Source organism: Aspergillus homomorphus (genome assembly GCF_003184865.1).
Source record: "Aspergillus homomorphus CBS 101889 unplaced genomic scaffold BO97scaffold_56, whole genome shotgun sequence".
NCBI classification, from domain to species: domain Eukaryota; kingdom Fungi; phylum Ascomycota; class Eurotiomycetes; order Eurotiales; family Aspergillaceae; genus Aspergillus; species Aspergillus homomorphus.
Genome location: NW_020291942.1, coordinates 68,997 through 82,170, shown reverse-complemented (window position 1 = coordinate 82,170; position 13,174 = coordinate 68,997). Strand labels below are relative to the sequence as shown.

The 13,174-nt window shown below is 53.1% G+C and overlaps 6 protein-coding genes across 6 annotated transcripts; 2 read left to right on the top strand and 4 right to left on the bottom strand.

The window, feature by feature from the left end:
• Window positions 1-84: 84 nt before the first annotated feature.
• On the bottom strand, window positions 85-1,286 carry BO97DRAFT_355248 (amidohydrolase family protein; the record flags this gene model as incomplete). Its single annotated transcript, XM_025692131.1, has 3 exons — window positions 85-233; window positions 306-786; window positions 849-1,286. The coding sequence occupies 3 exons, from the start codon at window positions 1,284-1,286 to the stop codon at window positions 85-87; spliced, it is 1,068 nt and encodes a 355-aa protein (XP_025547078.1).
• Window positions 1,287-1,828: 542 nt separating this feature from the next.
• Window positions 1,829-3,305, top strand: BO97DRAFT_462222 (uncharacterized protein; the record flags this gene model as incomplete). The annotated part of the gene is made up of 6 exons (XM_025699402.1): window positions 1,829-2,014; window positions 2,071-2,251; window positions 2,302-2,369; window positions 2,450-2,762; window positions 2,822-2,882; window positions 2,933-3,305. The coding sequence occupies exons 1-6, from the start codon at window positions 1,982-1,984 to the stop codon at window positions 3,303-3,305; spliced, it is 1,029 nt and encodes a 342-aa protein (XP_025547077.1). The 5' UTR covers window positions 1,829-1,981.
• Window positions 3,306-3,900: 595 nt separating this feature from the next.
• On the bottom strand, window positions 3,901-4,479 carry BO97DRAFT_418141 (uncharacterized protein; the record flags this gene model as incomplete). Its single annotated transcript, XM_025696509.1, has 2 exons — window positions 3,901-3,938; window positions 3,996-4,479. 2 exons carry the CDS (start codon window positions 4,477-4,479, stop codon window positions 3,901-3,903), a joined length of 522 nt encoding a protein of 173 aa, XP_025547076.1.
• Window positions 4,480-7,100: 2,621 nt separating this feature from the next.
• On the bottom strand, window positions 7,101-8,306 carry BO97DRAFT_355266 (putative glycosyl hydrolase; the record flags this gene model as incomplete). The annotated part of the gene is made up of 2 exons (XM_025692132.1): window positions 7,101-7,772; window positions 7,893-8,306. 2 exons carry the CDS (start codon window positions 8,304-8,306, stop codon window positions 7,101-7,103), a joined length of 1,086 nt encoding a protein of 361 aa, XP_025547075.1.
• Window positions 8,307-9,209: 903 nt separating this feature from the next.
• BO97DRAFT_428847 (uncharacterized protein) lies at window positions 9,210-9,849 on the bottom strand (the record flags this gene model as incomplete). Its single annotated transcript, XM_025697326.1, has 3 exons — window positions 9,210-9,241; window positions 9,513-9,660; window positions 9,715-9,849. 3 exons carry the CDS (start codon window positions 9,847-9,849, stop codon window positions 9,210-9,212), a joined length of 315 nt encoding a protein of 104 aa, XP_025547074.1.
• Window positions 9,850-10,541: 692 nt separating this feature from the next.
• On the top strand, window positions 10,542-13,100 carry BO97DRAFT_428846 (glycoside hydrolase; the record flags this gene model as incomplete). The annotated part of the gene is made up of 8 exons (XM_025697325.1): window positions 10,542-10,662; window positions 10,722-10,835; window positions 10,886-11,318; window positions 11,382-11,539; window positions 11,864-12,111; window positions 12,222-12,512; window positions 12,571-12,648; window positions 12,705-13,100. 8 exons carry the CDS (start codon window positions 10,542-10,544, stop codon window positions 13,098-13,100), a joined length of 1,839 nt encoding a protein of 612 aa, XP_025547073.1.
• Between the last annotated feature and the right edge of the window lie 74 nt (window positions 13,101-13,174).

The window sequence follows — 13,174 nt, the reverse complement described above, 5'->3', positions numbered from 1 at the left end:
GTGCATCTGCTTCCGATTGCGTTGCGGTAGACGAGTATCTAGTGCCCCTTGGCATCCAAGCCAGTCACATGAAAAAGACCCATACTACAGAAAGCCAAGCACCTCGGCGACCCGCGGAAACAAGCCCAACGCATTTCTCGCATGAATCTGTGTCATTTCCGAGCCATTAAAACCGCCATTCTTCTGGATCGTCGGCAGCGTGGCCGCGATCTGATTCCCGGGGACGTACGGATCTGTCCGCCGTCCAGTTAGCCACACACATCACACACAAAGCAGCAAAAAAAAAAAAAAACACAAACACATACAATCCGTGCCGGTCAGGACCCGATCCACGCCGATGAAGCTCTTCATCGCCGCCAGCTGCACGGCCGACGTGGCGGACGCGGTCTCGAAATAATACCCGGCCAGCTGAGCCAACGAGTCCGCCAGGCTCAGCCCGCCCATAAACTCCATGGAGGCGAGGCCCGCAATCCGCGGCGCGAGATACGGCATCGCGCCGCCGCCATGCGCGAAGATGAGTTTCACATCCGGATACCGCGCGCGCTGGCCCGTCAGGAGCAGATTCTCCATCGCGCGCACCGTGTCGAACGGGTACTCGGTCAGCGGCATGGGATAGCCGCGCGCGACGGCGGTGCAGGCCGGAGCCGCTGGATGCACAAATGCGGTGGCGCGGCGGGCGTGCAACGCCGCGAAGACCGGGTCTAGCACCGCGTCACCCAGGTAGATGCTGCCGTTGAAGTTGGTGTACAGGCCTACGCCGGGAAAGTCGAGAGTGTCGAGGCAGAACTGACCATGGGCTGTTAGCTAGCGCTATTGGTGACTTGGGATGCTGAGGCAGGGAGATATACTTCGAGTTCGGCAAGGGACTCGTTCACGTGCGGCAGTGGCAGCAGGCAGAGTGCGCCCAGTTTGGTCGGGTGGGTTTGGGTCCAATTGTGCATCTGCAGATTGATCGTCCGGGCTAGTCGGTGCGCGGCGTGCGAGTCGTGCGCGAGGAAGGCTACGCCTGGAGCGGTGACGCTCACGGTCGAGAAGTTGATGCCGCGTGCTTGCATGGTCGAGAGATGCGATTCCAGCGTCCAGTCTGGCACGGGGAAATCGTCCACGTACAGCGTGCCATTTTGTAGTGGGTATCCGGCGGAGATCAGAGCTTCCTTCCAGATCGGAGGGATTACGTGGGAATGCACGTCGACGATGTAGTCGGCGTTCACGGTGGCATGGGTGTGTCCATGGGCGAGACTCGTTGATGCCAGGCCCAGCACAACTGATTGTAGGATTGATGGCATTTTGACAGCGCGCGGGAGACGAACGGAGACACTGAGTTTCATGGCTGGGATGCCGGGCATTATCTAATATACAGGGAAACCGAGGGGCTGAATATATTGAACGCGACTTGAGTAAGCTAGCCTTTCATTAGTCTCGATAAAAACGATATCGGGGACAGACGGGGTTCCGCTGGCGAGCCCTATTTACGCTAAGATGACCGGGGTGCGCAACACTAACAGCTTCCGTCAATACTAGCTGTTAGACTAAGATTAACTACACACGGGGGCTTGCCAAAGAGGGCAGTATTTCCCAATGAAGTGGACAAGACGCAGCCCACAGTCCCACAGCGCCATTGCGTCAACTTCCGAAATCTTTGTTCCCCGAGAAATTGGTTACTCCAATACCCACTATCGTACGATGGATTGATAACAGCCCTTGCCAAGGCTATTTACTAGTTCGGAAATAATGCGCTCGCGTTCATTTGTGGCAGAAAGTTGACGAGTCTGAGTCCAGGGTATAGATGAAAGCCTGTCAGCACTAACGCACGATCTGCCAGATACTGCCCCTGAGTTTGCCGCTTACCAATAGGCAATCCTTATATTTCTTGGTGTGCGATCACATCATATTATTATAAAATATTAGTGATCCCTACTATGCTCCCTCGAGGTGGATATAGGATCTCTCCACTCTGAGATCTCCTGAAGCTGTGCCCATTATGGCCAGCTCTATTCCGCCGAGACCCGGCGAGGTACGTGCGCTTTCAGATCAGTGTGCTTCCAAGTTCATCCTTCTGATGAAATTCAGGCCGACAATCGAGGACCATCACTAGTCATTATCAATACTTCGTTCACAGCGATCGCCGCGATATTTGTTGCTCTGCGGATCATATCGCGAGGACTCATCTTGAAGAAACCAGGCTTGGACGATGGGATGATTGTTGCTGCCACGATCCTGGCTATTCTGAATGTGGTTGTTGCAGGATTGGGTATGCCGCTTAGCAACGGGGGTGGTCTGTATGATTGCTGACTCCAGCAGGGGTTCAATATGGCACAGGAAAGCACATGTGGGACTTGGAAGCGAAGGATGCCAATCCTGCGGCCAAGGTATGCACCATGTACGATCCACGATGCAGCCTGCTGGCTTGGCCGTCACGGCACCACAGCATCACTAACGTAGCAGCCAGCTTCGTTTCATCACCCATATCATCTATGTTCTGGACAGCGGCCTGATCAAGATCTCCATCTCCCTGCTGTACCTTCGTCTCTTCCCGAACATCCGCCGGACCACTCTCAGTACCATCGCCTTCATCACATCCATGACCACTGCGATATTCCTGGCCACCATCTTCCAGTGCTCCCCGGTCGATGCGGTCTACGACCCCCAGAAATACCGACACTACTCGTGCTTCGATTCGGTCCCGTTCTGGTCCTCAACAGCTGCCCTGTACCTGGCCACGGACATTTGGGTTTTACTGCTCCCAATGAAAACCATTCTAGGTTTGTGTGTCTTTGCCTACCTTCACTCTTGCCACAGCCGTCTAACTTCACCGCTCCAGGTCTCCAGGCGAGTCGCAGAAAGCGTCTCGTTCTGACGGGCCTCCTCTCCCTCGGCGCATTGTGAGTCCAGCCCTGCCTCCCGTCTACTACCGTTCCTCACACCCAGCCAGCGCCTGCATTGCCAGCATCGTCCGCATGGTCTACATTGTCAAGCTGTACCAGGGCTCCGACCAGAGCTGGCACAGCGTGGACGTCTCGATTTGGTCCGGGGTGGAGCTGGCGCTGGGGATCGTCGCGGCGAGTATCCCAAGCCTGCGACCGATCTTGAACCAGATCTCGCCCAGGGTATTTGCCTCGTCGGCTCGGAGGAGCGAAGTCCAGGGGCTGTCTGGAGGGAGCGCTGGGGGCCGTGGCCGGGTCAAGCCTGCTGCGTCGGTCCGTGGCCAACATGAGGATCTTTCGCTTGTGCGGTTGACGCGGAAGGAGGTCGCGGGCGATGAGGATTCTGCGGTGAGTGTTGAGGATGCTCGCCATCTAACTTGAAGGCTTTCTCGCGGATACAGATGCAGATTTCAATGCCCGTGGATTCGGCATTGCACTGCACCGATGGCAGTAGAACAAAAACAGTGACAACAACATCTCGTCCTTCCCGCACTAAGCTTGTATCCATCCAAGAAAACTGGGAGAGTTTCTGTTTTCTGGATACTAGGGCAGACACGTCCAAAAACTGGCTGCAAGCAAAAACATACAACAGAAGGGATTCGCTGGTGGTCACCCACCCAACTACTAACCTCCCGGCGTGTGGCTTAAGTACGGCTGAGCGGACGGGAAGCCCTGTTCTCCACACCCTGTGGTCGTATGTATCAGTACTCAAGAGACAAGGATTTAAGACAGGTGCATACGATAGAGACTGCCTAATGTACCTAACCGATTTCAGCGTGAGTGACTGAGGAAGACTGGCCCTGCACCCTTTTGCGATGGCCCGAGTTTATTAAAGATTCACTCCTCTATTCTCTCTATCACCTGAATATCATCAATACCGGGACCTAGACGACTGCATTCTCGACGACATGGTGAAATAGAGGGTTGGATTCGTGGCTCGCAGGGCTGGCCATCAGGTATCTCCCGAGCGTGACACTCAAGCAGAGGTCGAGGACTCCGTCATGCCCTTCTTCCCTATAGCACAAGTGTTAGCTCAATGAAGTAAAATACTTGGTCGTGAGTGCAACAAACCCAGTACGCAGTACTCAAATTGTTCAGCAGCAGCAAGGCCCGCTTCACATATCTCATGCTCCCGACGACACCGGGATTCGATGACGGCGTTACCATATTCTTCGAAGAATTTCCTATACATATCTTCCCTCTCCTCCCAGTTGGTTTCGTGTACTAAGGCAGATAACGACTCCCTCAATCTTTCTATTTCACTCATTGTGCCCCTGTCTTGCTCAGTCTCTTCGACGCATTGAAATAGAGCCTTGCAGCTGAACTGTAGCAGTTCGGGCTCGATTTTGATCCCGTTTGCAAGCAACGCTTCCCAAGCTATCTTTATGTCTGGCGTAGCCTCCTCAGTTATGTTACATAATATATTGTAGTAACACTGCTTCTCTATCTCAGAGTCGAGCTTAGGCATCTCCCCGATCGCAGCACTATCGGACTGGGCGACAATCAACGGAAGCGAGGAGCCAAGCACCGTAAAGAGAAGAAATAATTTGACCATCTTGACCAGAAGCCAATAGGAAGACCGTCAATTCAAGGGGAATAGATGAAGGATTCCGAGTAATATCAAGAGCCCATCTCCCAGTCTGAAGGGAGTCAGCTATTTATCAACCCCAGGGCGGTGTGTGTCTGCCCTTTCGGACAGGTAATTTGCATGATTGAACCTTAAGAATGCAGATCTCTTCCGCGAGTGGTGTGTCTATGACGCTGTGTTGTGATATCATCGATCTGCCGCAAGGCATGGACAGTTTATAATACACTATTGATTCCTCCGGAGTAAATATTGCCGAGATCGGCGGCAGTCAGGGCTTCCTGTCTAGTGGAGGCCTAATTACTCTACGGCTGTAGAGAATCAGAGCTTCCTCCGCTCTAAATATACACTGACTAACTGACAAAAGGACCGAGGAATGCGCCTAATGTCCGTACCCGTTCTCAGGTCCAATACGGCGGGACCAAGCAGAAGATCTGGCAGCCCTGGTTGTTAGAAGCTGCCACCAACCTCAGCCTCGTGCGTCCCCCCCTGAATCCACACTGTCAGAATAGGTAGTTCAAGTAAGGCGCGAGCTCGGAGCAAATTCCGTTCCTGTCATCGTTCCTCGTGGCTCTGGCTTGTTTATGAATGATCTGCATATCTCAGGAATGAATGCTAGATGCACCCAACCTCAATCTAACTAAGCAAAGTGGATACTTGTTTCTCTGTTATGCTGCTTTGTCTCCTCAATGACTGGACCATCTATCCCTTTTAGGGGGATTCGCCTCGGGAGTATCATGGCGATCCTTTCCGCGAGTCTAGTGTTTGACACCTGCAATGACATTTCATACTAAACACAAAGACTGCTTGAGCTCACGCGGCACGAGAAGAGAGTGAACTGAAGTAAGCATAGGGTAGAGAAGGGTGTGCATGTATTTTTCGGGTTTTCCGGGGAGATCCTCCTCCTGGTTCTATTCTTGGTTGACAGCGCTGTAGCGGAGTACTACCCTGAAGGTTCATTTTATTCTGCTCGAAGCTACTAGCCACGTCGAGGTCCGGGTTTGTATTGGTGTCTCGGGCATAACTCACTTTTGTCAATTACCGACAACCAGAGTACTGATATAGATGATCCATGCTGATTCGAGTAGATAACTGCATTAATCCCGGTTCAAACGATGCTGCATGTGCCGTGAAGGAGCTGTACGTTGATTGCCACACGAGGACCTCGATTTGCAAACAGTGCATATAGCCCAGGGTCTCTGATTGACAAAAGTCAAGTGCCAGTACTGACACAATGAACCAAATCACGCGGATGTGCTGAAGATGGCTACTTACTCGAACACGGAATAATTTTGATAAAGAAACCAGGCTAGAACATGTATTAGCGTGGCAAGGAGCTATGCATCGGTCATTGGACGAAGGACTATAAGCACGCCATCGTCGAGAGAATCGATCTCCCCGGTCTGTATTCCGTAAATGACGTCCGTATGCTTCGATGTCCATCATCCAGGGAGATATTGTAGCCCCGCTGACCATGCTCCTACTATTGTGGCGCTCGCCGTGCCAATATTGATGATTTTGCGGAGAATAAGCTTGGCAGAAGAGCATAACGCATTGTACAGTGGATGGCGCTGCGAGATACTCGTTTGACGTTAGCAGCATCCGGGATAGGAAAGTCAGCAAAAATACAACATAGGACTGCATCCCCACCTTTAGATACAAACAGTTATTTAATTGAACCAAGCAGCATCGTGTTCAAGCTCAAAACCCGGCATAATTCATGCCAAGAAGACCTACCATCAAGGTTCTTGTGGCGACTGTCTCCCGCGAAATAACTACCAAATTGAATGATATAGAGTGCCAACAAAAGTGACTCGGTGACTTTGACACCGCAACGGACAGCATCTGGAATCCCTACCCAAGGTTCGCACGCAGCAAGAAAAAACATACAACAGAAGGGATTCGCTGGTGGTCACCCACCCAACTACTAACCTCCCGGCGTGTGGCTTAAGTACGGCTGAGCGGACGGGAAGCCCTGTTTTCCACACCCTGTGGTCGTATGTATTTACTTGGGGCAATCTGTAAACTATGTTCTACTCATAACAAGCTCAAAGATTGCCGCAATAGCTTCAATCGCTATTCGAAGACTGTACTTGTGACGAAGCAGTGGAGTCCGCAGTCTGCATACCTAACCCGTGGTGCATTCAACCAGCGGCAATATATCACTGTGTTAGAAAAAGTCTTGTAAGAAACTCCTCCTGTTCTATTAGCTGATCAAGCGATAGAACCTAGCGAGGATGCTCTGTTCCATGCTGAACCCATCACCCGCGCGGAGACAAAGGAGTCAGCAGCGCACGGGCCCGGCTCAGCCCTAAGACTGCGCTGGCGTCAGCACGAGGTCGTCATTATTTGAAGCTCGTTATCACCTCTCCACCTCAGCTCCCCACTAATCTGATCCAAATACGCCCAAGCTATACCTGGAATATATGCCCTCCCACGCTGGTCATTAGACTATCGGAGCATTAGTATTAGAAGTTGAGGAGGGTATACAGAGAGCTCCTGTATGATGCTTCAATGCCAAATCTAAGTATGCATATATACAAATCTAGTCTAGTCTAGTCTAGTCTAATCTATCAAACTAACCCGAAAATCTACCAAATAGCAGCAACAAGCGCATCCAACGCAGAGCTCTGCGTAGAAGCATTAACCTTGACACTGACAACCGGACCAGACCAATCAAGCCCAAACCCATTAGCAGGAGTGCGATCATTCTCCCACAGACTCTCAGCGGAAGCATTGATAACCCTCGCGAAGGTCTCATTGGGCGCGATCCCCTGCAAAACCTTCAAATTCCGGATAAAGATCCCCTTGAACTGCGTCTGATTATCATCGCACGCATCCGGCTCACACGACTCATGGATCACGCCCTCCTCATCGGCCAAGGCCGCGATCGCACCATGCGCAATCCGCGACGCAGCCGCAAGGTACGTCGAGTTAGCAGCTGCTTGCCCCGTGGCGCGGTGCAGCTCGACCAGCCCGCCGAGCACGATGCCCTGGTTGTACGACCACAGCGTCATGCCGTTGTTGGTGCACGCGTCCGTCAGCCCGTCGTTGATGGTGTGGTTGGCGTTGATGAGCCCGCTATCGGCGAACCAGCGCCACTGCCGCGTCGCCCAGTCGAGGTAGTAGTCTTTGTGGGAGGCCCGGTTGGCCAGTGCTGCCCCGAGCTGCAGGAAGAGCTCGTTGGAGACGGCCCCCACGTAGACGTGCGTGTAGTCCGAGTCGAGGCCACCGTTGCCGCACCGAGAGGGCCATGCGCGACTCTATGCAATTGTCAGCTTTAGCTTCGCGCTAAGTGTCCACCGCCGGGATAGCGTCCGCGGGGGTAATGGTCCCCTGGGATATACCCCCGGAATCAAGAAAAGGAAAAAAAAAAAACCTACCAAACGGAAAAACACCCCCTCGGCCAAATCCAGATAATCCGGCTCCCCCGTCAAATCATAAGCCGCCACCCACGCCAACCCCCACCACATATCATCGTCGTAGCTCCCATCCAGCCACAGCGACGCGTTCGCGGCGCCCGTCGGCTGGCCCGGGATCAGGTAGGCGGTGCCGTTGGCAGCCGTGTAGTCGGCGTCGATGCTGCGCGCAGGGAACGGGTTACTGTTTGTTGCGACGCGGAAGGTGTTCTCCAGCACGCCTGGGGCGGTGGCATTGACGTTTTCGTTGAGGGCGGCGAGGTCGGCGAGAGTCGTGAGGCAGTTCGCGCCGTTCCACCAGCCGCATGTGTTCCACAGGCCTGTGGACGGGTTGTAGAAGGTTTGGAGGGTGGTGGCTGCTGTTACGGCGCGGTTCATTGCTCTTGTGTTTGTTGCTGTTGTTGTGGACAGCAGGGTGAGGGTTGTGGCTAGGGAGCGGAGGGAGGGCATTTTGAGGGAGTAATCCTGTGTACTACACAGAAGGAAGAGGGAAAGGAGAAACAGTAATTCTAGCAGGAAAGGAGTAGGATGAAAGCAATCTCTATTCAAATAAAGAAAGAAAGAAAGAAAGAATAAAAAGTGCAGAGACAAGACACCACGGGCGCCTGCGCCCTTTATCAGCAATCCCAGCCAAGCCAGCCAGCTGCAAAGATGATCAATCACAAATCCTCGTCCCCACAGCTCGAAAGAAAATTTCCTACACCGCAGCAAACCCCGGTCCTCACGCAGGCAGAGCACATTGACGGATCACACCACTTCACAAACCCACGGTCAGAAGCAAGGGTGGAAAAAAAAAAGACTCACCCCCCGCCACTGATAAGCCCGATAAGCCGGGCGGTGTGCCGGGGTGCGTGCCTGGCATCAAACCTGTTCCTTGCATACTGACCAGTCCGTGTGGCTGGGACGAGACCAGGCACGGGGTGTCGATCTATGGTTCGGAGTTTTCTCTGCATGGATGGTGTCCGGTTCCTGTCGTGGCCCTGACGGGTTTCTGGTTAAGAAAAAGTCTATCGAGGCTGAAAATTCGGGCACGGCGGTGATGTTTGGTTCCGAGAAGTTCCTTCAATCTGGGTCGGGTTTGCTGTTGAACTTTGGGTGAGATTCATGGGGGGTGCGCGTGGCTGGATCACAGGTAGGACAGCTGTCAGGTTGTCGTGACTTCATCATGATGATAATCAACTGGACTGTCTCAGACATGAAACTTGAATCCGAGGGCGGGGAATCAGGGTCAAAATCGAAGAAGAAGCATTGTCGATGGCGTAATGATTGGTTAGTGCCTGCTTAGTGCGCGGGCCCTGGTTTAGCCGCCGCCGCTAAGTGCTTTGGGTTAGTGTGCCGCTGAGTCAGGAGCAGAATCAGACCGCCTACTATCCTGGGACTTGTACACGAGTGCAGTCTCATGGAGAGAATCTAGGCTCTGGCCGAGTTTTACACTCCGAGTTTTACTGTAGGGCAGCTAACAGAAGGTGAGTATTTCTGTCTGTAATTTAAAAAGCTCTATCTCTTATAGATAAGTAGAGCACAGGGTTGGGGGCGGCCGTCTGCAAGGCAGTGCCCAGAGCGAGAAAGACATACCCCACGTACACGCCGCCGGGCTTGCGGCCATACTTGTTGGCAATCCACACGAGGCTGTCGGGTATCCGACACCACAGCCCAGCCAGTAGATCATGTTCAGCCAGCCAAATTTAGCTCCGGTGGGATTGTTCATGAAAATCTTCCACTGATCCAAGGCCTAGAGACCGTTCATGAGAGAGCCATCGAATCCGTTGGCGGAAGAGAACATGACCAAGGACAGGATGATGAGGTTGAGACCAAGGAGATGGCCTTGCTTATACCAGGGACGATCTCCAGCAGGTGACACAGCAGCAAGCGCATCTCCAGCAGAGGGCTTGCCGCCAATGTCCTCCTTTGTCGAGCCCATTTTGTTTGATGATTGTAAATCGAACGAAGAACGGTGAAGAAATGCGGATGCGAAACCAGACCAGGGGATGCAGCGGTTTTATCTCAAATCCTCCGTCCCGATCGGATGATTCATTTCATGCTTTCCCCAGCCGGAGTAAGTCTTCGTCCAACAGGATCTAGTGTATGATGCAAACCAGGTAAAATCTGTTTCCATGATGCCAGACCCAATCTTTTCCTTGTGGCTTGATACACGCGGGGAAACGGCCTAGAGAGGGCCAATCAGACACAAAACAGCGCACTCATCGGCTCCGTAGCGATAGGTAGTCGGCTTGTTGCCGGGAATGCAGCAACGCGCCGGGGTAAAGATGGAATGCGACGTGGAGAATTGTTGGGGATTCTTGGCGGTTTTTGGGTTGCGGAACAAGCGGAGAAACGGAGAAAAAGAGAAACGGCGAAATATTGCACGAAAATGCGGATTTGTCTCACCACCAATCACACTGCTACTTCAGGGCTTGATCTGGGGTACACCAGGAATGTGGTCTCCACCTTAATCGGGGGCGGCTTATCGGCGGGGTGTCGAGTAGTCTTGTTTCGGGCTGCCGGTAGACATACATAATGGCTCACCCAGCGACACGAGCATTTGCACAATTTTCCCCTCCCCAGCTTGTGTGTTTCATTGTTCCCCCTATCCCATCTAGACAAGTCGACAATATGCCGTTCGTCGAAATTCCTTCCCGAGAAGCAGACAGCGCCTTCGCCCAAATCGCAAACGCAGCTCTAGAAGTCCTCTTGAAGCAGCTCACACTGGACGAAGAGGTCGCTCTTTTGACTGGTACGTGCAGCCTGGGCAAACAAAAAATCAGATACATCACTAACAGCCTACTCATACAGGCGACGACTTCTGGCACACGGTTGCAATCCCGCGCCTGGGCATCCCGTCGATTCGACTATCCGATGACCCGAATGGTGTCAGGGGACACGCTTCTTCGGCAGTGTCCCGGCGGCGTGTCTACCATGCAGAACGGCGTTGGGAGCTACAATTGACAGAGATTTAGCGGTAGAGGTTTGGGGGGGGTGGTTTGTTGCGGATAATGCCAAGGCGAAAGGTGCCCATGTCATCCTTGGTCCAACAATCATTATCCAGCGAGGGCCGTTGGGCGGTAGGGGCTTTGAGTCGTACTCCGAAGATCCCCTTCTTGCAGGCTTCATGGCTGGCCACTATTGCAAGGGACTGCAGCAGAAGAACATCAGTGCCACTCTTAAGCACTTTGTGTGCAACGACCAGGAACACGAGCGCACGGCAGTCAACTCCATCGTCACGGACCGGACCATGAGAGAGGTCCGCCTGCTTCTTTTCATGCTTGCGATCGGGGTGGAGAAGCCAGACGCGATCATGACGGCCTACAACAAGGGGAATGGGATCCACACCTCCGAAAGCCCAGAGCCCTTGCAGGATATCCTGCGGAGTGAATGGGGCTGGAATGGACAGTTGATAAGCGACTGCAGAGTATGCTTAACATAGCCATCGAAACTGTAACTAAAGGCAAGCAGGTTTGGCACCTACAGCACATCGGAAGCTGTCCAGGCAGGCCTGGATCTGGAGATGCCCGGACCATTTAGATGGCGCGGCAGTGCTCGCGCCCACGCAGTCACCGCAAACAAAGTGTCCACAGCCACATTGAATGCTCGCGGGAGCTGTTCTGAAGCTCGTACAGATAGCCAGCAAACCCGGGAACTCCGAACATGCCACGGAACAGCAAGTCAACCGGGCAGAAGACAGACAACTCCTGAGAAAGATTGCCGCGGAAGCAATTGTCCTGCTTAAGAATGAGAACAACATCTCCCATTGAATAAAAACAAAATGATCGCCGTGATCGGGCCTAACTCGAAGATTGCAACATACTGCGGCGGTGGGAGTGCTGCACTAAACCCATACGAAGCCATTTGACTCTTCGAGGGCATTTCAGGTTCAGCGCTAGCTGATGTAGGATTTGCACAAGGTGTGTACGGCCATCTAATGCTGCCGTTGCTAGGCAAACGTCTGCGCACTGGCGACGGACAGACGGGTTTCACTCTCAAGATCTTCAATGACCCGTCAACAATTCTTACCCGAGAACCGTTGGACGTCAGACATGAAACGGACGCTCAGGTTCTCTTCCTGGACTACAACCATCCTGGCCTGCAACCAGTATGGTATGCTGAAGCCGAGGGTGACTTCGTCCCTGAAGAGTCCGGACGGTACGACTTCGGTCGGTCTCTGCGTCCGTGGCACCGGAAAGCTGTACGTTGACGGAAAACTGCTAGTGAACAACGCCGACGTTCAGCGACCAAGGCCCAGCTTCCTCGAAAGCGGCACAATGGAGGAAACAGGGACACTTGCGCTTATCGCAGGCAGATCCTACAAGGTCCAAGTACAGTGGGGGTGCCAAGACGGTCAAGTTCAAGATCCCTGGTGTGGTAGACTTCGGGCACGGCGGCTTTAGATTCGGCGCGTGCAAGCAGCTGTCCCCCGAGGGCCGGATCGAACAGGCAGTCAAATTGGCTGCAAGCGTAGACCTGTTGGTCGGCGTTGCCGGTCTGAGCGCAGAATGGGAATCAGAGGGCGAAGACCGAACCAGCATGCGCCTGCTGCCTCATACCGACGATTTGATTGCGCGAGTCCTCAAGGCCAACCCTGACACTGTAGTTGTCGTTTAAAAGCGGAACACCCGTCGGAATGCCATGGATCCACGAAGCCAAGGCTGTCTTACATGCATGGTATGGAGGTTACGAGACGGGCAATGGTCTAGCCGATGTCATCTTTGGTGATGTGAACCCGGTATGTTCATGATTCTGTTCTCGGCGATATCAGCTAACAAGAGTTATCACGTCCAGTCTAGTAAACTGCCATTGACCTTCCCCCGCCGTCTGAAAGACAACCTCACATACTTCAACTTCAGCTCCGAAGTTGGTCGAGTGCTCTGTGGAGAAGACGTACACGTTGGATACATATTCTATGACGCAGCAGAGATCGAGCCCTGTTTCCTTCCGGACATGGCCTGTCTTATACCACCTTCGAGCTGTCGGACTTGGGCCTGGAGAGGATCGCAAGAGGAAGTAGTCACCATCCCACTTGATCTGGTCCGCGCGACAAGTTCCTGGGATGAGCGTAGCAATGCCTGGTGCAGCCACTGTGGGACATATCGTATCCTGGTCGGCACCAGTAGCCGTGGGAAGTTCCCGGAAGGTACCATTGAGATGGAAGAAACGACGTTCTGGTCAGGAATTTGAGTAATCTAGATACTAATGACGCAGCTCAAACATTCTATGTTGAACGAATCCGATCCGTGTCCACCCATGCTTGT